The sequence below is a fragment of the Heteronotia binoei genome, chromosome 6 (genome assembly GCF_032191835.1).
Source record: "Heteronotia binoei isolate CCM8104 ecotype False Entrance Well chromosome 6, APGP_CSIRO_Hbin_v1, whole genome shotgun sequence".
In the NCBI taxonomy this organism is placed as follows: Eukaryota; Metazoa; Chordata; class Lepidosauria; order Squamata; family Gekkonidae; genus Heteronotia; species Heteronotia binoei.
The window spans coordinates 34,113,724-34,135,477 of NC_083228.1; the positions used below are offsets into that span (position 1 = coordinate 34,113,724).

General features: G+C 40.9%; 1 protein-coding gene across 3 annotated transcripts in view; it reads left to right on the forward strand.

Moving 5' to 3' along the window:
• PCDH15 (protocadherin related 15) overlaps positions 1–21,754 on the forward strand; it is a 475,582-nt gene that overhangs the window by 169,203 nt on the left and 284,625 nt on the right. For all 3 annotated transcript variants that reach the window (XM_060241241.1, XM_060241242.1, XM_060241243.1), the window contains exon 9: positions 19,138–19,246. In XM_060241241.1, the coding sequence (XP_060097224.1) occupies positions 19,138–19,246 (109 nt within the window). The remainder of the gene's footprint in view (positions 1–19,137; positions 19,247–21,754) is intronic.

The window sequence follows — 21,754 nt, forward strand, 5'->3', positions numbered from 1 at the left end:
TCAAATACCCATTTGTGATTAATACACATTCTACATTAAAAAAAAAAAAAATGATTGGCAGCGCATAGCCTTAGAAGCTGAAACTTTACTTAGGATTGCACTGTAAACATATTGATTTGTGTCTTAATAGAATCTTCATCTACTTAAGAAGGTGTGCTGTAAGCCAAAATGCCCTCAAAACAAGGTTGGGGAATTGTCAGGTTGGCACTTGGCTTAATCAGGATCTTTTACCTGTGTATACAGGATTCCACGTCCAGAAATTAATGCTTAAAAATATTAGGGACTCTAAGTAAAACAATTAAAATTTATTCCAGAAAAATATAGGCTTCCATACAAGATAAAATACTCATAAAATCACACATACAGTCCTAAGGAAAAATAGAGAGAAATATAGAGACAACCCATGGGTAGACAAACAGGGTGATAATTACCGATCGTAGTCTTCAAGAAGGCTCCAATGGCGTCGATAGAGGACAGGGGAAATGGGACCCTCAACTGGCCAAGAATCGGTGATGGATCTAGACAGCGGAGATAGGGTACTGCTAGATTCACACCTGATTGGGTTGGGTCAGAGGTTAAATAGACTACCTTAGACCCTCAGGGGCTGGGAGGTACGAGGGAAGAGAAAGGGGAGGCTCTGCAGTGACCATAAGGGCTGGACTTCTGCAGTAGCCAATAGCAAGTTAATTGGTGGCACCTAATTGGGTGCCCATGACTAACTAATGAACAAGCTTGGTCCAGGGGTACCTGGTTGGACTTTCAGGTTGCAATGGACCAGGGTGAGGCTCCAAAATGACAGTTGGGGAGAAGAATGGGGGAGATTACTGGGTGGGGAGATGCTTAAGACTATTAAACTTATCTAAAAGGGTGACAATAGAGAGCCAAATCATTGCCTAGGTAACACCCGGTTTACACAAAGGAACTTGGCTCTGGCTGAAGATGGTCTTCCTCTTCTTCAGTCTTCTCCTTGCTACCAGTCTTTGTCCTGGGTTTCATTGAACAAAGGCTTGGGTGGTCTGGCAGGATCTATGCCTAGATAAGCTTGATGGTTCCATGGGTGCCCACATCTGTTGCGTACGTGTGCCTCCCGCTGTCCTGAAATGGAGTCTTGGTACTGCTGGAAAATAGCTGGTGTTAGCCTCCCAAAGTGGATTCTATGGTCAAGGCTGAAAAACGCTCTGTCTGGATAGCTCCTAATGGCGCACTTTTCTTCCACTCCAAGATAGAGATGGCGTTCGCCCGAAGCGACTGGAAACCATCTGCTTTCCTTGCTGGCGCTCTTGCAGGAACACAGAGTGCTGCTTTAGCGTTGTGGCTGTTAGTAGTCTGGTAGGCAAACCCACGTCCTTCTGTCAGATGTGTGAGAGCTCTTTCTCCAGGCAGTCTGGCACCCAGACGGGTGACTACGATGTTCTGGAAATTAGGGACATTTCCTTACAGTGCTTCATCAGCAGTCCAATAATTTTCCCTTTATGTTACAGTTAGCTGTTTTTAGATGCAAGGTAATAAAGAAATGAATGGCTTTCTGGTCCCACCCCACCCCTTCTTTGGACACATCAAAGACACTGATTAACACTTTTTTTTTTTTTTTGCAAAACATGCTCTCAGGATTTCCAGAACCAAAGACTGATAGTTAACAGGCACATTATTGTCAGTGATAACACTTTTCAAACTTCAGCAGCCCAAGAGTCCCCATTTTTATTTTTCCAGAGACACCCCCCTGGTTTTCTCCTTCCTCACTGGCACACACCACCCATCCCCTTCCAAAGCATATGGTGCAAGCCATGTATGCTCCTTGGTGGTTTCCATCCTCTTGTGTTCTCAAAACAGTACAGTAAGATTCTTATCAGCTAAAAGCAGGATGAGGAGAAAATATTTTTGTTTTTTGTTATCTGTATATGATCTACAAGGTCAGACAGTAGCTGATTTTCTAGGGCTGTAAGTTAAAATGCTATGAACCATGTCCTCACCAATCTGACCCCTTGATTGGAAGGGACATTGCACTAAAGACAGCAAGTAATTTTGGTTAATATGTTCTAGACTGAGGGCAACTGTACATGGGTGGCAAGAATTCTGGGAAAACTCAGGGCTCGTGATAAAGTTAGAAAAAGACCATCATTGCCCATTCAAGTGAAAACCACTGCTAGCAATTTCCTGTGGTGGCAAAATGCCTCTTTTTCAGTCTCTGTGCTAAAATTCTTTACATTGGAAAGTAACATGAACATCAGCTCCATTGTTCGTTGAATGTCTTATATTGTATGATTTCATTGTTGTCACAGTATCATTCAATTTTGTATTCCTAGTCCTATTGCAGTGTTCACTGGATGATTACATTCCCCCCACCTTCCTTCTCAGAGAAAGGCTGGTTATAAAGAAATAATTTTTATATTGAAACTATGATGACAACATTATGACTGTACCTCATTGGTAGCACTCAACCGATCATAGTCCCTGGGGCTGAGGTACTGACTCTTATGATCAATCAGCATATTTTTTGGCTAGTCTTCTGTGGTAATCAGGAAGCCAGGCAGATGTGAACAGCAGTGGCTTTTTGAGCTCTCCCACTTCAAAAGAGGAATATGCCGTGTCCCTTTCCTCTGTGACTCCCTGCCCCATTTCTAGAATACATCAATTTTCGTATTGGTTACACAGCACAAGGCTGGTTCATCCTGCGTTCTTACAAAGGATTCATCAACACACACACACCCCCACCGGAGTGGACCCCTCAGGGGTCATTGAACCCTGTTGTGCAAAATATTGTTCTGTGGAATGAAAAGCAAATGCCTATGTTGTTTGGTAGGTAGAATAATAATATTCATAATTTAAAAATTGGCAGGTTACTGAGATATAATTTTATGAGATCATAAAGGTGAAGTCAAAGACTGGATTCCTATGTCTATGATTACTTGCTGGTTCCTAGTCCCCATAAGAATAAGCCTGTGACAGTAGTTGAGATTTAGGAAGTATGAAGTTTTTTTCTCAACAATTCTGTAGTGTCATAATAAAAGTGGCCTCAGAAATTCATAATTAAATACCAAAAATACAGGTTTCAAAGCAAGCTCTGTATTGCCACAATGCAGGCAAAATATATGTCTCGAGCTGGTAAGATTTAAAAATTAGCTTCAAAAACAATAATTTTATAATGGCTTTCTTGCAGCTTTTGTCCAGAATAGTTTTGGATACCCTTTAAAATGGTTTTAAATTTTATTCCTGTCTGACAAATTCCATTCTTTCTGCAGTTACTTCCTAAAGTGTTTTTTCCACATGGTTGTTGCTTTCATCTTGGAAATAAAACACATTATCACTTTGAAAAATATAAACTTTTCTAAAACAGCAAGCTTTACTGAAAGCAAAATAAATCCCTGGAAAATAGCTTCTCCCCAGTGAAATCTCAGTAGTGACACTAACCATTTTAAGAGCACAAGGTCAAATAAAACCTTTGTTTTTTGACAGTGCTGGTCCAATTGAGGTATTTGTTTTTGTGGTACTACTGCTTGGTTATATGGCTGGAGTTAAGGTCTTCCCTTAACTTTATAGAAAATCCTCTATGTCTTGCAAAATATAAAATGAAAAAAAAAAACCCAAAACTAAGAAAGAAACTTTAAAGAAAGCTTCAAAGGCATGTCTATTCTCTATAATTTTCAGTCTAGTCTATGTAGTCCATTCCATTTTATAAAGGCCTTTACAGTTACTTTGAAAATGCAGTTCAAACTTCCTGCAGTGGTTCCCAATTTATAATGGTCTCTATGGCTCCTGTTTGATAAGAGACCTGGGCTTTAATCTTGGCTTGATTTCAGTGCCTTAAGGACAAACTATTTACAAGTCTACCCTGGTTTCTCTGAGTCACATACCCAGGTCTGCTGCCTTTTGTGTATGATTGTAGTAATAAGACCAGTCCTGTTTGCTAAAGGAAGTGCTTTCAGATAGATCTTCCCATCTTTTCGGTCAGATGTGTAGGCATTCTTCTTCCTCTTATTTACTGTCTGGTTCCATTAACTTCAAAACTTGCTTTACTTGAGACCTGCCTGGTCTGATCTTGTCAGATCTCAGGAAGGGCTAACCCTGGCAAATACTTGGAAAGGAATACCAGGACTGGGATGTAGAGGCAGGCAATATAAGTCACCTCTCTGAAAAAGTTCCAAGTCCCCTAGCCAGAAATTACCATGATATCCAGGCATGCAAGCACACACATACACACACAAAATACTTTAAAAAAATTTGCTTTCCTTGGAGTGCAGTCTGACTTGAACATCCACCTTGCTGATCCTGGTTTCTATCTGGTGTGGTTTTGTTAACAACCATTTTTACTTATTGCTTTCTTATTGATATGTTACATGTCAGTGTTTTATCCTGTCACATATTGCGTATTGTAGACCTTCTAATTTGGAATTTGTTTGAATTGGAGTTTTTAAAGGGGTTTTCAAAAGTAAGCACCTTTGAAGATTTTCATCTGAGTGCAATGAAATAAACACTACTATATCCCCAAGATAAACTAAGACCCCTGATGGGCAGCTGCTAAAACATAAGGGAGCATCTGGTATAGAGATGTAAGAATATGCTGAGAAATTTCACTCATCAATATTCTTTCAACTTAGTCCAAGAATACATCAGATATTTTCATTGGAGCATGGCTGTCAAAATTTACTCTAACAGAATTTACAGATGCACCACCCCCACAAAATAATTTGCTCATGTTATCCCAATTCCTACAGGAGTTTCACCTGAGCACAATGCATTTCTAACTTTGCTCCTCAGCTTATCTAATGTAAATTTCCATACTTAATGGATAGCTTTGAGGCTTGAAGTGTGTTTCATGGAGATATTTTCTATGTCGTGGGCCATGGCTATTCTTACGACTTTGTGTGGCCCAGCTGAAAGTAGTTATGTGGAGCTTTATTTCTGAATGCAAACCAGACTGCCTGGAGTCCGGCTCACGTTAAGAAAGAAAGCTACACACAGCTGGAGTGCTGTGCTTGGAGTGCCGTAGAGCTGGCACATCGCTCAGCATGATATTGTGTGTCTGTCTGTCTGTATCACAATTAAATCTGAATAAATCCTGTCAGACTCAGTGTCCATAGGATAGAAAGGGTCCATGGGATATAAACTTTTATTCAAGGTATGAGCTTTTGGGTGTGTGCACATTTCCTCAGATCCAATGAAATTGAATTTACCAGTCCATAAATATAAGGCAGAGGTTGAACAGCAAATTAGCATACAACATAATGATGCTTTAACATTATGTCATATGCTAATTTTCTGTTAAACTTCTGCCTTATATTTATGGACTGGTAAATTCAGTTTCATTGGATCTGAGGAAGTGTACGGGCACACAAATGTTCCTACCTTGGATAAAACTTTGTAGGTCTTAGAAGTAGCACTGGACTCAAACTTTGTTCTGCTGCTTCAGAGGTATCCCACCTGAGATACAAACTGTAAATTTATATCCAGTTTCTCAAAAACATTGTACTTACTGGAGAAGGAAATCTGTGGCCTAGTTAAGGGACTTTTTGTATATGTTTCTTTAAAACATCTTGGTGAATATTTGTAGCACAGAAAGATTTTCAAACTAAATTCTAAACAGATACTTTTACCCAAATCAATCCTCATGTCAAACAGCCCTACATATGAAGAACCAGAACACTAGTTGACAGGAAGCACTTAACCAACAAGTAATTTTGTTAACATATCCAAGATACAGAATGAAAGGTGGATAATCAAGACAAAAGCCTAGAACAGTGAAACTGAACTATTGTAAGATGGCAATTTATATATGACAATTCATTAAAAACATTTACATTGAAAAAATCCTACTGTGTAGTTGTGTTATTTCTTGCCAAATGTCCAGTTTTTCCAAATTATTTATTTTTATTATGTTATTTATAGTCCACCTGTCTCACTGAAAGGTGGGTTACATAATGTAAGTCAAATACAATCAACAGGATGGTACATTCAATAGACTGAAATGTGGTTGGGATGGCAGAAATCTGAAAAAGCAGAACTCTGGAAATAAACTTGGAACAAAGCATGAGCATTTAAACGATGCATAAACCTGAAGCAAAGTATAACCACTTAAACATGACATGATAAACCATGCAAAAATTACATAGTAGAAACATACTTATAGCAACAGTGCATAGTAGTATAGTTTGCAGTCACTGTCCCTTTACCAGTGCATCTTTACAAACAATTCCATTACCGTACAGCCCTAGTACATATAAAACAAAGCCTTCCCGAATATTCTCTTTTGCAAAGTTTGTTGAAAACCAGAGAATGGAAGGTTATTCTGTACAGCTGGAGCCACAACAGCTGGGGCAGCTGTTGATCTTGCACATTGGCAGGATAGCACTTGCAGAAGAAGGTCCTGTTCAGATAAGCAAAGCTGATATGCAAAAGTGAGCCACTATAAAGACTTCTGTTTATCGAGTGTGTTTGTGTCTATAGAGACACAGAGAGAAACTGTCCCAATATATGTCATAAAAAAGGAATACACTATTGTGTTCTCTCAAGCCTCATTGACATTTGGATGGTCCTTGAATTGATGGTGTTAATTAGATTAGAATTTCTCATTCAAAAACAATTGGTTGTCAGATAATACATTTTAATCTGAGTGGAATCGATGCATGTATGCTTTTACTGTCTCCAAAAGACAGTTTGTAGGTGGTGAAATATCAGCTTCAAATTGCCTCAGTTACTTCATTGAAACTAGAGGCAGACGTTTCTAAATAAAATTATACTCCTTAATATCATCCTTCATATTTGCCCATGTATAGCTATTTGGAAAAGATCAGTCTAACTACTCTGTTGTCATTGGGTTAAAAAAGAACAATTTGGCTCGTTATTTAGGGATTAATTTTTCATTATAATGTTTGCAATGTTACAGGATTTTTGGGCAAGACCTGGGATCATTAGATTGAAAAAGAGAGAGTGAGGGAAAGAGAAATGAAGATTGATTACAGTTCCAAGCACTTAACGCTAAGCATGGTTTTTAAAAAAATTGTAAATGGCAATTTATTTGCTATAGCTAAGTGGTTTGCTATGTGGTTGGCCCAGATTGCCATTCCCACAGACATATGATGAAGTGTTCTTCATTTTGTGGGGTGTTCTCTGAAACTGAAAACTAGTTTCAAAGTTAAAGGGATACATTTCAGTGAAGATTAGAGGGGCTTTTTGTAATGGAGATCAAATTACTTTTTGTTGACTTAAAGTGCAATCCTAAATCAGAATTATACCCCCTTCTGAACCGATTTACTTTGTTGGGCTGCAAAAAGTGTAACTCTGTTTTGGATTTCACTTGTTACCTTCCGGTATTATTGACAAGGTTTTGGTTCTTCACAACAGGAACACAGAGAGTCATCAGCATGATTATATAAATACAAAATAGGAGGGAGTGCTAAGCCTTTCCACAGATTTACAGCAGGACTTGGCCAGGTAGTAGACATTACAACTTAATGAAAACAGCCATTTCACATTAACTGCATTTTAATGTGGCACCTTTTTCAGCAGTGTCAAACAGAATGGTTTGATAAGGATTTGATTATGTGGTAGTTTGGGATTAAGGTTTTATGTACTGCATCTGTTTTGTCTCATCTTTTTTTTCTACTTTTGATAAATTGTCTGTCCTCCATGTGCAATCTCCTGATAAGTGTTTTTTTTAAGTAAATGTCACTGAAAACAAGTGAAGCGAAGGTTAAAAATTATGAAGATGTGAATTTACAGATAATTAATTTTTATATGCATAGGGCTGCACAAAGAATGACAAGGCTAATTAAAAGAAATTGGCACTAATTTTAATATGGAAATCGATGAAGCCTAGGAAGAGGGAGGGGGTGATTTCTAAAAAACATTTTCTTCTTGCCAGATGGACAAGGAGGTCCATTACTTGAAAAGATTACTATGTGTGGAATAGTCTTTTCTGTTTTCTATGAGTGGACTCACATTTTGAATTTACATTTCAATGGCTGTATTTTTATGATACAGCATAACCTTAGTATGTCTTCTAACATTTAAAATGTAATGACTGAATAACATGAGATCTACTTACTCTTTCAAAATCATAGTGTGTTTTTTTCTTAATCTTTGTACCTAAAGTTTTAAAAATAGCAAGTATTTGTCTCGGTCCTTGTTTCCCTCTCTCTCTAGTATATGTATTTATACACCAACAGATACAACAATAGCATAAAGAGAGGCAAAAGTCCCATGGATCTGAGACAGTGATGAAGTTCAAAACTAAAATCAGTGGAAAGTGCTTTACTTTGGCAGGATCCAAATACAAGCCCCCAATACTCATTCCTCACAAGGCAATTGCAGTTCCTAGAACTTTCTACCATCTGGAAAGGTGACAACCATAGAAGATTTCTGTTACAAAGGAGCAAGCAACGCAATTGTGAATGACTCCTGCTACCTCTCTCTCTCCTCTTTTCTTCTAATGTGTGAAGTGAAAAATAAAGGCCTCACTTGCCACAAGATCCCTGATCCCAATTTCAGACATGAAAAGAGAACTGGAATAAAGAAGAACTGTAAGAAACTTGGGGTTTCTTTGCAGCATCAGAAGTCACTTTTACTAAGGGCCAGACATCATGGGGGAAGCCTTACTATATGGAGTCCTTCATTATGTATGGAGCAGCCTTCTTAACAAAGAATAAAAGGGAAGGAACAGTGGCTAATTTCTGAAGCTCTTATAGATCTATGCTATGAACGATACCAGAAGGATGGCGCTGAAGGACATTCTGATTGAGAACAGTCAACAAAGTAGTATATGGCAGGCATGGCCAAACTTGCTTAATGTAAAAGCTACATAGAATAAACGTCAGATGTTTAAGAGCCGCAAGACATGGACATCAGATATTTGAGAGCAGGAAGGAAGGAAGGAAAATAGAGGGGGGAGGCAGAGGTGGAAAGAAAGCTGGAAAGAGGTGGAAAGAAATGTTTCAGTTTCAGTGTGATATTATTATGGCCTATGGCCAACACAGATAAAAACAAACTAATTTACATAAAATACAGAAAGTGCACAGTCAATGTTAGTATTATAGAAGAACTGTAAGAAACTTTAAATGCATTCTCCAAGCCACTGGCTTGGAGAATTTAAAGACACAAATGCCTTCTCTAAGCTGGCCACCCCTGGTATATGGAATAGTGAGAATGTGTAACAGCGATTACCTAGGCATCTGGAAAATGGGTGTTAAAATGGAGTGAGAATCTGCCTTGGCAGCCAGAGTGACTACCAGTGCCTTACAAGACAGAAGACTTCTTGAGAGCACTTGCCGTGCTTGTTCTTAAGGTCCTGGGAGGATACTTTCAGCCACCAATTCTAGGCAATGCAAGACAGGGGTCAACAGAAGGAGGCGATAGGGGTTCTCCCCATGCTATCAGTGGTCACAAAGTAGAGCTGTGGTGGTGGGGAGAGGGAATAATGGGTGAAGAGACTTGGGATTGCCTATAACAATTTAAAAATCTACTTTTAATTCAGTTATATAATTGAAATTACTACCTGTGCATCTCATTTTCTTATGATTTGGCATTCTTTCTTTCGCCTCTCTGCCTGTTTCTGATTTGGATGGATGTTATAGCTCGCCTAAACTACTAAACCAGCTACCTTTTTTAGGCTTACAAGGTATCTGTGACATCATAGGACTATGATGCAAACCATGTATGCCATGGTTGTCTGATAACCATTGGCCGTTTTCGCACTAGCGTTTGCTCCAGCGTAGCGCCCCATTTACCTCCGGATCTTCTCTTGGATTTCGCACATCTTGCTCCGGCGCTGCGGTTTGCTCTGGCGCTTCAGGGATTTTACGCCGGAGTATGTTTTTCAGCATTCTGCCGGAGTTTCCGAAAACCTCCGGATCCACTCCGGATCCACTCAGCGGAGTTTGCTGTGGGAAATCCATCCACGCCGGATCGACGCTTTGTGGGCGGCACCCTCTCCTTTTCCGTCCTCCCACCTCATCCACCCCCTTGGCCAATCATCAGCCTTTCGCGGCGCTTCCCCGAAGTGCCGGCGCGGCCATTTTTTTTTTTTAAACTTTCACAGTTTTGCGTAATAGCGATATTTCGAAATTAACAAAGGGAAAAAAACCCCTCCTGGAATAGTTGCGTTATTTCGCTGTTGCGTTATCCCCCGCCTCTTCTCCCTTTAGGGGCCCCGGTGGGGGGACCGCGGCAGCCCCCCCAGCGGCGCTTCTCCATTGTTGGGGGGGGGAATCTAGTGCCGGTGCGGGCCAAAGCGTTCATGTGTGTGTGTTAAAAACGGAATGCCTCCCTCAGCTGTGCCACCAGGATTTCTGGACCTGCACAAAATCGCCATGTATAAAATGGGAAGTTGGAGTCCTGCATTCTTCTCCCTGGCTACATTCTGCTCGGTTAGAAAATAGACGGAGCTCGCTCTTCATACCCGCCACAGAAGGGGAAGGAGAGAATGGGGCGGGGGGGGGGAGCTCTGGCAGCAGGAATCAGTCAGGTCCCCCGTTGCAAGAGCCAGCCGGAGAGGGGAAAGAGAGCGGAGGAAATCCCAGCTTCGCCACCCGGGAGGGAGCGAAGGGAAGAAGCTGCCACACACACACACACACACAAACCCCTCGATTTCTCTCTCTTCGTTATTGCGATATTTCGCAACTTCAGAATTTGGGGGGGGGGGGAATATAGCGCTAGGAATGCTTCTGTTAATACATAAAGGACTGTGGAGGATTCTACAGCTGCAGCCAATCCATGAGCAGCAGCAGCACACGTGATGCGGTTTGTCCACGAAATGAAGGGGAGGGAGCAGCTCGATGTTACGTTAGTACGTTAGTACGTCATTACGCAACCAGACTTGCGCTTAAAAAAAAAATGATTGACAGGGCATCGAACTCAAGTCGATGCCAGTGGGAAAACGATTTGAGCCGGGGCTTCAGGGAAGGCGACTCCGCAAAGAGTCACTAGTGGGAAAACGAAAAAAATGATCCGGAGATAATTGCGCCGGGGAATAAGGGGAGCAAACGCTAAGTGGGAAAACGGCCATTGACTCACATGCTCTAGCTTCATAGAGAGCCTTATAAGAGGTAAACCCTCAAGGACAATATCAGTGCAATCCTTTGCAGAGTTGGGGTGTAAAGGGAATGTCAAGTCACGGCTGACTCATGGTAATTCCATATGATTTTCAAGGCAAGAGACTACCAAAAGTAATTTGCCATTGCCATCCTCTGCATAGTGATGCTGGAATTCCTTAATGGTCTCCCATCCACAAAGTGCCCAGATCCAACCCTGCTTAGCTTCTGAGAGCTGATGAGAACAGGCTCACCTGGGCCACCCAAGTTAAGGTATTAGTGTGTATATGGTTGTAGTTAGGGGTCATTTTGTAGAAAAATTGGTGGTGGAGTTCATCCAGGAATTGTTATACAGCTGCACCTACTATTCAATAGGCAAGGTAGGTAGGTGGGGAGGAAAAGGGGAGCCCTCAGAGAGGTTCAGGAATTACGCTCCTGTGAGCTCCTACTGAATTCAAGACCTGGTTGTAGTATACGAAGCATTCTGGTTTAGAATTTTGAGATCCAAAAGCAACTTTAAACTAATTGAAACTATGGTTTATCTACATATAGTCAATGAGCTTCCCAGTGATATTTTAAGGACTGCAGTGGTGTTAATTAATTTTGAATGCAACCTTTAGAGATTTCAACAGGCCCCATGATTTCAACCCACTATTTGTATATTACATGTTTTACAATCAAAGCTGAGATTTGTAGTTAGCCAAATATATGGTATGGAATACATCCTTCTTGTATGATAAAACAAAGGACAAATCACACAATTATTTTAATGTGTGCTAGGTGACCTTGTGCAATCACACACTCACTCAACCTGTCTCACCAGGTTGCTCTGAAAAGAAAAGGCAGACTTATGTAAACCACTTTTTGAGTCCCAACTAAGTAGAACTATAAGGCTTAAATGAAGTAAATAAATAATGACATGTGTTGTTTTCAATTTGGGGTGTTATGAATGCTTTCACACAAGTCCAGATTGCAACATGCTGTGTTCCAATACATCTTCAAGAAGTTCAATGAACTAGGGTGTAGCAACTTGCAAGTCAGATGTTGACAAAAGTGGTATCATCTGTGGTGTTCACAGATGTCAAGAAAATGCTTATGTGCAGGATTTATTTTATGGTGGTACTCACCAATACAGACTTTTGGCAGGTGTGGGGTGAGAAAGTCCTGAAAAGGAACTGGTAGAAATGAGTGTACTTTTATAAGTATCAACTTTCTTTTACAAAAAAACCCCTGCTTATGTGAATAGTTTCCTGGCCTTGCAGCCATTGTGGTTCATGAAGACAGCATCTTCAGTTAAAAGGTCTTGGCTAGTTGAGGTTAAGAAATGTTTGAGACACATAGTTGTTGCCAGACTCCATGGACCATTTTTAAGATATGTGGCCCAATGATCTGACTTGGTATACGGTTATTCCCAGGGCTTTTTTTTTGAGCAGGAATGCACAGGCACACAGTTTTGGCTGGCCTGGTGTCAGGGGGTGTGACCTAATATGCAAATGAGTTCCTTCTGGGCTTTCTCTACAAAAAAAGTCCCAAGTAAAACAATGGTGATGTCAGGAGGTATGACCTAATATGCAAATGAGTTCCTGCTGGGCTTTCTCTTAAAAAAGTCCCATGCAAAACAATAGTGATGTCAGGAGGTATGACCTAATATGCAAATGAGTTCCTTCTGGGCTTTCTCTACAAAAAACCCTGGTTATTCCTAAACTCTGTGTATGTGTGTGTGCATGCACATGTGCATCTGTGTGCATGCTTATGCTGCCTCCTGATTTGAAAACTTGTCTTTCCAGTATTAAACAATAATGTTGTTAGCCGCCCTGAGCCTGCCAAGGTGGGGGAGGGCGGGATATAAATGAAATTAATAAATAAATAAATTGTATTTCCTTTTTTGTTGTTGTTGAATGAAAATGAGCTTTATTGAAAAATTTGTCATAGTACAAATTTAGCAAAATAGCAATGCATACATATATGATGTTATAATATAAGTTATACAATAGCAGTAAACTTGTGCTATCTCTATCAGTAGTCAATTAACCCTAAACTAAATACAGACAGTATTTCCATTGCCCGGTATTCCCAATGATGACCAGTCCCCTGTGGATACAGTCAGTGTTTACTATAATTCAGTTGTTCTCAGTTCTTTTTTTCCTATGACAAACTAGGCTTTGCACAAAGTTATCTCAGATTTTTGACTGGTAAAAATCAAACAAATAAGAACCTGAGAGGAGAGGAAGATAAAAGGAAATTAATGTGTTCAATTAGTTTGATCTTATGATGTGCACTCATATATTTTCATCCTTAAATGTCATTCCCCCCAGTTAGAGGTTTTGAAATGATGGCATTTAGATAAGACACTTTCACAGTGATGCCTTATCAGTATATTCACTTCCAAAAGAGTTCTCATCTTTGTTGCAGTGCCACTTCTCATAGAGATAATTATAATTTCCGTTACCAAGCTCTCCTGCTAGACTGCAAACTGATTGTTCATTAAAGATTGTGAAAAGAACCCTGACACTTTCCACATTATTGTCACAATGTTTTAAAACTTGGAATATGTTAGGAGCACAATTAATCTTTCTAGTTGAGATTTTGCCTGCAGTAAGCACTGTGGGGTTAGTTGGGAGGAACTATGGATAACACTAAAGGACAATGTTTGTTTGGGAATATAATCTATTCACTACAGAGAAGTGTGAAAGCATAAATGTGGATTTCCATTCCATTACTGATGGATAGATAAATGGAGCCAAGTGCATTTAATAATATGGTTCCTTCAGTTTGATCCTATATTTGTTCCAGTCTGATATCATGCATGCTAGCTAGATCTCATCAGATCTCACAAGCTAAGCAGGGTTGACCCTGGCTAGTATGTGGATAGGAAACCTCCAAGGAATACCAGGGTCATGATGCAAAGGCAGGCAATAGCAAAGCACCTCTGAATATCTCTTGCCTTGAAAATACTATGGGGTCGCCATGAGTCAGCTGTGACTTGATGGCAAAAAAAAAAAAAAATCTACCATGAACTAAACCAATCTGATGGGGAAGCCTATTGATTTTCTGGAGCTTTTTTGTCTTGGGCAGGGTAGAACTGTGGGCAGCTGTTCACAAATCAGCAGATGGTGGATCCTCCATGAGTGTTCCCTGAAATAAATAGGTTAGGGGAAAGTTGGAAGACAGTGGATGTAGGACAGGAAACAGAAAGCACTGATCTGTTAACTGGCCACCCATCTTGTATGTTTATCAGGCAAGGCACATCCAGAAGCTCTGTAATGTCTTCCAATTTTGGGGGCTGATATTTCACATGGTTATCCTGTACATGTCTTTGAGGGCTGGGCACATTTTGGATTGGATTAATGAATCAGTTCTAGTTTTGCATCCAATTATTTTCCTTATCTCAATTGGAGGGAGTCCGTCTTTGTCACTGGAAGGTTAAGAGAACAATCCTAAACAGAGATTTCAGGTTTTCACGGCTGGTAACATCATTAGGGTTTGTAGAATCTTTCGGGATCAAGTGCCGTGTTCTACTGGAGAAAGTTTTCCTTCCAGACGTTTCGTTCTCAGCTGCGGAGAACATCCTCAGTGGTGTTGCAGCCGGAGCAGGCGCCGGCTGCAACACCACTGAGGATGTTCTCCGCAGCTGAGAACGAAACGTCTGGAAGGAAAACTTTCTCCAGTAGAACATGGCACTTGATCCCGAAAGATTCTACAAACCCTAATGATGTTACCAGCCGTGAAAACCTGAAATCTTTGATATATAGACATTGGTTGCCTGCTGAAGAAGTGAATTCTTTATTTGTTTAGATACTTTTCCCTCAAAGTGGTTTACAATGTAGTTCTCCCCTCCGTTTTAGACAAGGCAGGCAAGGCCAAGAGAGAACAACTGTTCCAAGGTCACCTAGAGACCTTCCCCATATGTTTAATACTAAAAAAAATGCATATGAATGGTATGGCAGTGCCATGCCAAGTCCTTGTGGATGGCAGGAAGGATTATGGAAGATTATCATCCTGCTGGGTCTCAAGGTCACAGCGGTAGAGAGCAGTGTTGCCCACCCAGCACCTTACACTGTCACACCCAGGGCTGGCCCTGCCACTAGGCAAACTATGCAATTGCCTGGGCTTTAGCCTTCTGGGGGCATTGAATTGGGTGCCCTCATGTGACTCAGTGATGGCACACGACATCACGTGTTGTGCTGCCACTGGCCTGCTTTTGTCCAAGGCTCCCCCCTAAGGTGGCTGCATAGAGCCTGCCCTCTCAACTTTGTTATTCCAAGGAGGTCTCCCATCCAAATACTTGCCAGGGTTGTCCCGCTCAGCTTCTGATATCTGACAAGATCAGGCTTGCCTGGGCTATCCAGGCCAGGGAGCATTTTCAAATTTTGTGCTTTTTATTTTTCCCACAATTCATCTGTTTTTTGAAAATTGGTTGTCAGTGCAGGAGGGGGGATGTCAGAAGTTAGCCTTGCCTAGGGTGCCAGATAATCTAGGGCTGGTCCTGGTCACACCAGCAATACATTATAAAAATTGGCATAATGGTAGGGACACCAGCCTCCGGGTGAGACCTGGGGATTCCCTGGAATTACAATTTATCTCCAGATTAAAGATATCAGTTTCTCTGATGCTTTGGAGGGCATCATACCCAACTGAGTTTCCTGTCCTTCCCAGACCATCCCAAAATCTCCAGGAGTTTCCCAGCCTAGATCTGTTATCTCTATGTACCCCCCCATCCCCCACCAGTGGATGGGGGAGACATGGAAACCCTCTGGAACAGTTATTGGAAGAGCTGCATGGCAGTACTTTCTTATCTTTAATAGGCTTTGAATGTCTTTAAGTGCTAAAACCTGAAGATGTGGAGTGGGGAATGATTGAAAAGATCAATTTTCTCATCTATTTATAGGCTTGTATGTGAGCATTTGAACTTCTCATCATTTACATAAATAATGAAAGTAAATCAGTTTCTTATAACCTGCTTTATAATGTCAGTGGTACTTCATGAGAGGAATGCTGAAGGTAGAATGTGACCGCAAGTCTGCATTATTTATTGTTAGCTGAGGAATTAGCATTCTGTCAGTGGAAGTGACAAGGGCACCACTAGGTACTGAAATTCCTTTTGAATTCACAATTGCTCTGCATGCCAACAGATACTGAGCATGCAAAGAGCACAGGGGGGAGGGGTAGCTTTTGCACTACCAAAGAGATCATATTACTTTTGGCAGCTAGATCTCTGCAAATTTCTGAGGTAATTTTTCTTGTCTGAACAGTAATGATGGATGTTGAGAACGTAGGTCAAGATGAATGCTCCTTTCTGAACAGCAGTAAGTATTGTGTAACAGCAGTATTATTATTGCCTTTGAAGCAGAGCCACAGGTGATTGTTTATTGGCACAGAATCCTTTGGTGTTAATTAAGAGACATTCATACATTCAAAAGGTTTTTTTTGAAAAAGAATTACTGAAACTTTTTGGATACAATCCAGTCAAAAGCAAACTTTTAAAAATGCCCTTAATTTCAATGGGAGATTTAACATGCAGTCCTTTGCCGAGCAATTCCTAGCTAACAGTGCAAACCTACGGAGAGTTCACAAATATCTCAGCTTGTTTTCAGCAGAGTAAGGGTGTAACTTTGTTTACAAATATACTCTAAGCCAACTGAAGTTACTCTGTCATTAGGTTGAACTATCAAATGCTTACTTATGTCTCTTCTTTGGAAACTGGTGGCACTTCCAAAGGATGAACTTTGGCTGCCTTGGCCCATCTAAACGCATATACCAAGGAGCCTGTCACTTGTGCTCAAAAATGCAATATCTCAGTGGTCACAATATGGACGGACCAAGGAAAACATTTATCTGAATAGTTTTTTTGCTAAACGAAATGGAATGTCAGTCAGGAAATGTCAATGGTTCATTAGTCAGCAGCATCAGCAGGATATAATAAATGGAATCTGCTATTTGAATACTTCCAAGTGTACTTAAATTGATTCACAACTATTACTGGGCATATTTCATCCCAGAATGCAATACAATATATTTCTTTTTTAAAAATCGCCAAAATAGCCTGGAGTTGTTGTGTATGAATCCTGTGAGACAGATTAACAGAACTGAGGAAACACTTCTAATACTAACATAATTTCATACTTACACTAAATGGAAGGCTCTGAAGGACACATCATTTGTTCATGTAGTAGTTTTTTCATGACCTGGATCTGTTTAATGATGCAAAATTATGACTCTGTTTTACAAATTTGGTTAGGATACGATTTAATATATGGTTGCATAACTTTTATTAAATAATGAAAACTTGTGCTTTAAAAACACTGTAAAATATTCGAATCTGACAAATTTTGGACAATACACCACTGTTACTCATTTGTGAACTCATCCATAAATGATTGACATGTGTTCTTCCAAAGCACAACTTTTCTGATGGCATAGGATGTGTTACTGTTTAAGGTAACTTCTGTGTTACTGTTTAAGGTAACTATTTAAGGTGCCATGAGACTTGCATTAATGTTATGATACTCTATCTGCTACGGTCTGCTAAGCTACCACATATATCCCAGTGAGATGACTGTAAATAACTGTTTATATCCCAGCCATATTGTATGACAAGTAGATAATGCCGAATTCTGGAGAAACCTGCTACTTGAAAAGACTCAGTTTCTCTATGTTTCATTTGTGAAATTTATTATTCATTTATATTTCCACTTGCCATAACACCAAGCTATTATTGAAAGGGGAGGGAAAGTGACGCAATATAGCCAGTCTTATCAGATATCAGAAGCTAAGCAGGGTTGGTACTTGGATGTCAGACAGCCAAGGAAGGCTCTGCAGAGAAGGCAATAGCAAGAAAACCTCCACTTCTCACTTGCCTTGAAAGCCCCTTGCTGGGATTGCCATGTCGGTTGTGACTTGACAGCACACATGTATTATTGCAAGATTTTTGTGTATTAAAATGATGAGTTTTAAATCTTATTTAAAGCAATTCCTTTTTGTGATTACACTGATACATTTTGTCAGCAGGATATATGTATCACAACCAGTAGGATTATTGTTGAAATAACTGTAGATGTAGAGCCTGTAGCTTTTAAAAATATCTCATAGGTATGACCTGGTAGGACAGAAAAAGGGCAGGATAACCATCAGTTAATCATGTAGGTAAACAAAAGGTCCATCTAATGGATGGCTTTGTCCCATATTTGAGATGAGATTGATGTTTTTTCTTAAATTATCCTTTACCATTGCTGATAGTGACAGCATAAGGAACAAAGCTGATTGTGGTGGTGTGAATTGTGGTGGTGTGAATAGTTGTTGGAGAATGTAGCTGCAACCTAACTTTGAAATTAAGTTGGCCGGTTAAATTTCAAAATTGCTTGAAAACTAGGATGGGGAAGGAGGCAGTATTTTGAGAAAATTAGAAGGATCTTCTCAGGTTTAACCAATAGGCATTCATGGGCATTAAGGCCAGGGATGATACAGACTATCTCTTTTGAGTTTGAATAAGGCTCTGGACGGCCTAAAAATGGGACGGCAGCTATGGAAGCCTTTATAAGACTTTGTATTTATAAGACTTTATGACATAGTCTTTGCTTTGCCTGTGCCACACTGCCAGATGTTGTTGACCTGTCCACTCTCTCATGAGGCAACTTGGGATCAGCCAGTTGCCTCAGGGCAAAGGAGAATGTTGGCGCCTCTATACATGGCCCATTAAGGAATCATTACATTTCCTGCTTCATATTACTTCCAGGGAATGATATAAGTAGACCTCAGCTATGAACTGGTTAGACTGTAATTAGTAATTGCAATAATATGGTGGATTACTCATTATATGTAGGGTGAATTGGTGAACACCTGAGACATTATATCTTGAAGAACCATTGTATGGCCAGGTGGGTTGAGAAGAAATACTCTTGGTACTGAGTGCCTGTACTGTGGTATGTCTGTGTTTTTAATATTTGGGTTCAAATGTTCTGTATTGCAAGATGATATATGTTGGGAAATGATATTTCTTCTGTCTGCACAATGGACATTAATTTCTTAAGGCATTCAATATGCACAATGCTGTGACTTAATATTAAATTTAATCCACGTTGTAAGATTTCCATTTTAACATGCCCAATTTTCATTCTAGGCACGTGTAAACCCAATCAGTGTCATGCCACCAATACAAGCTATAGATCAGGACCGAAACATCCAGCCTCCTTCTGATCGGCCAGGAATTCTCTATTTCATCCTAGTAGGTTGGTATTTGACAATCATGCTATCTTTCACATTCGCATTGTATAAGCAGCAGGCAGTCAAAGTGGAAAAGTAGGAACCTAATAACCAATTCATGTGGAATAGCTGGTATTGTTCCAGTCAAGTATTTTATTGTGCAATTGCTTATTGGGGCTGTTTATTCCAAATTGGATTGCTCTTGTTTGAAGATTTAGCTTTCTTTTCAGAGTGTTTGTCTGAGATAATGAAGCTGGAACATGAGATGAATTTACAGAAACCCTTATCCACGTACATAGATTTTTATGGCGTTCTGCACTGAACTAATGCAAAAGAAGAAGTTTGCCTTAGCAACTAAATGCTAACATACTGAGTGCTGATATGAGTCGTCGTCTTCACACAACATGCTTTTGAACCCCTGATGACATGCACAAAAATATGCACACTATTCTTTGAAGGATCTGTTCCTGCCTTTTTCTGTGATATGAATCAACCTTCACCTACACTTTCCCATTATTGTTATTTGCTTTGAATATAGAAAAGAAAGTAGGACTGAAGGATTCATAAGTTTTTCTATTTCTGTCTTGTGGCCATCATGTACTCTGTTAAATTCCTAGTTCCCATATGATGTCCCCAGCATGATGACATCACTTCCGGGTGGCATCATCATGCCGGGGGACACTGCACACTGATGGGGCTTTTTAGGGGCGGGGATCCCCCCAGCAGCATGCTCCCTGCTGGCATGTTGGGGCCCTCCTGGGTGAGGGATTCCCCGACCTTGGTGGGAGCTTCGCAACCCTACTACCTGAACCTATTGCCCATCAACATCATTGCACCTGAGTTCCATTACTATAGGAGAGGGGGAGAAAGTTATTTCTATCTACTATTGGTACTCCATGCATAACTTCAGAAACCTCTATCATGCCCCCCTCAGTAGTCTTTTTCTAAGATGAAAAGTTATTATTTGCTTATAGGACAGGTGTCTATGCAGACAACACACTTATTTTGCTTCTTTGGCGCCTGGAAGCCAGAGCAGATGCCTGGGGCCTGGTCACTGTGATGGACAGCAGGAGCTGCTCAGGGCCTGGCCTATGGCCACGGTGGACACAGGGAGCTGCTTAGGGCTTTGCTACCACTGCAGCACACACAAGAAGCCTCACGTGGCATGGCCTCAACAGCAGTGGACACAAGAGCCACTTGGGACCCTGCTGCAGCAGTGGTGGATGCAGGGAACTGCTCAGAACCTGACCGCAGCACATACTGGAAGCTGCTCAGGGCCTGAAGAAGTTCCCAGACGTCACCCAGCAAGATCTCAAGGTGAGCAGTTGGGCCTGGACATGCTGGCTCAGCAGTGGAGGTGAGATGAGATTCTCCCCACAAGTATCACAGGTCCCCCTTGCATATTTTATTTATATATATTCAGGGTTTATTTTATAGCAGGAGCTCCTTTGCATATTAGGCCATGTAGCCAATTCTCCAAGACCTTACAAGGCTCTTCTTACAGGGCCTACTGTAAGCTCTTGGAGGATTGGCTGCATTAGGGGGTGTGGCCTAATATGCAAAAGAGTTCCTGCTGCAAAATGAGCCATATATATATATACACACACAGACACAACAATTTGTGTTTGAAACCCCAGCTATGCTAGAGTTTCACTACTGATCTTTGAATAAGTATGTTAATCCACAGCATGAATAATAATAGTTAATGCAAGATTATGAGAAGCTAGTAACCTCAGTCTGCTGCAGTTTTGCGAGAACTGGGACAATTTAGGATGCATTGCTACCCTGAATTGCACCAACTCTAGGCATCAAACAGGGCTTTTATTGTAGCAGGAATTCCTTTGTATTTTAGGACACACACCCCTGATGCAACCAATCCTTCAGGAGTTTACAGTAGGCCTTGTAATAAGAGCCCTGTAAGCTCTTGGAGGATTGGCTACATCAGGGGTGTGTGGCCTAATATGCAAAGGAGTACCTGCTACAAAAAAAGCCCTGGCATCAATATATATCCAACAGACTCCCAGATAAATCTGTGATCAAACACTGTGTCAGCAACCAAATGTTCTAGCCCAGGGCCAAGCACATGTTCTACCTCAGGAATGGTGGGTGGGGGTGGGAACCGTTCTGGGGTGCCCCTAATCCTTCATTGTTTGCTAAGTGCTAGCTCCATCCAAACAACTGGTTAGAGAAAGTTCTGGTTTTATCAGTTGAGACAGAGTTTCACAGCACTTCTTTCCATCAGGACAGCCCAATAATTCTTTCCTGAGCTAGGAGATGATTATTGTAGGGAGGAGAGTGTCACGGCTGGGGCCGGGTCAGGCAAAGTCCAGAGGCAGTCCGAGGTCTGTAGCCAGTAAGCAGGAGGGTCTGAGGCGCCAAATCCAAATCAGTGTACAAGTATCGCAGGTCCGAGGTCCAGAAGCCGAGGTCAGGGAGTCCAGAAGTCAAAAGCCAAAGTCAGGGAGTCAGGAACCAAAGTCAAGCCGGAGTGGATGCTAGGATGTCAGGGAGATGACTAGTTGCTTCCACAAAGC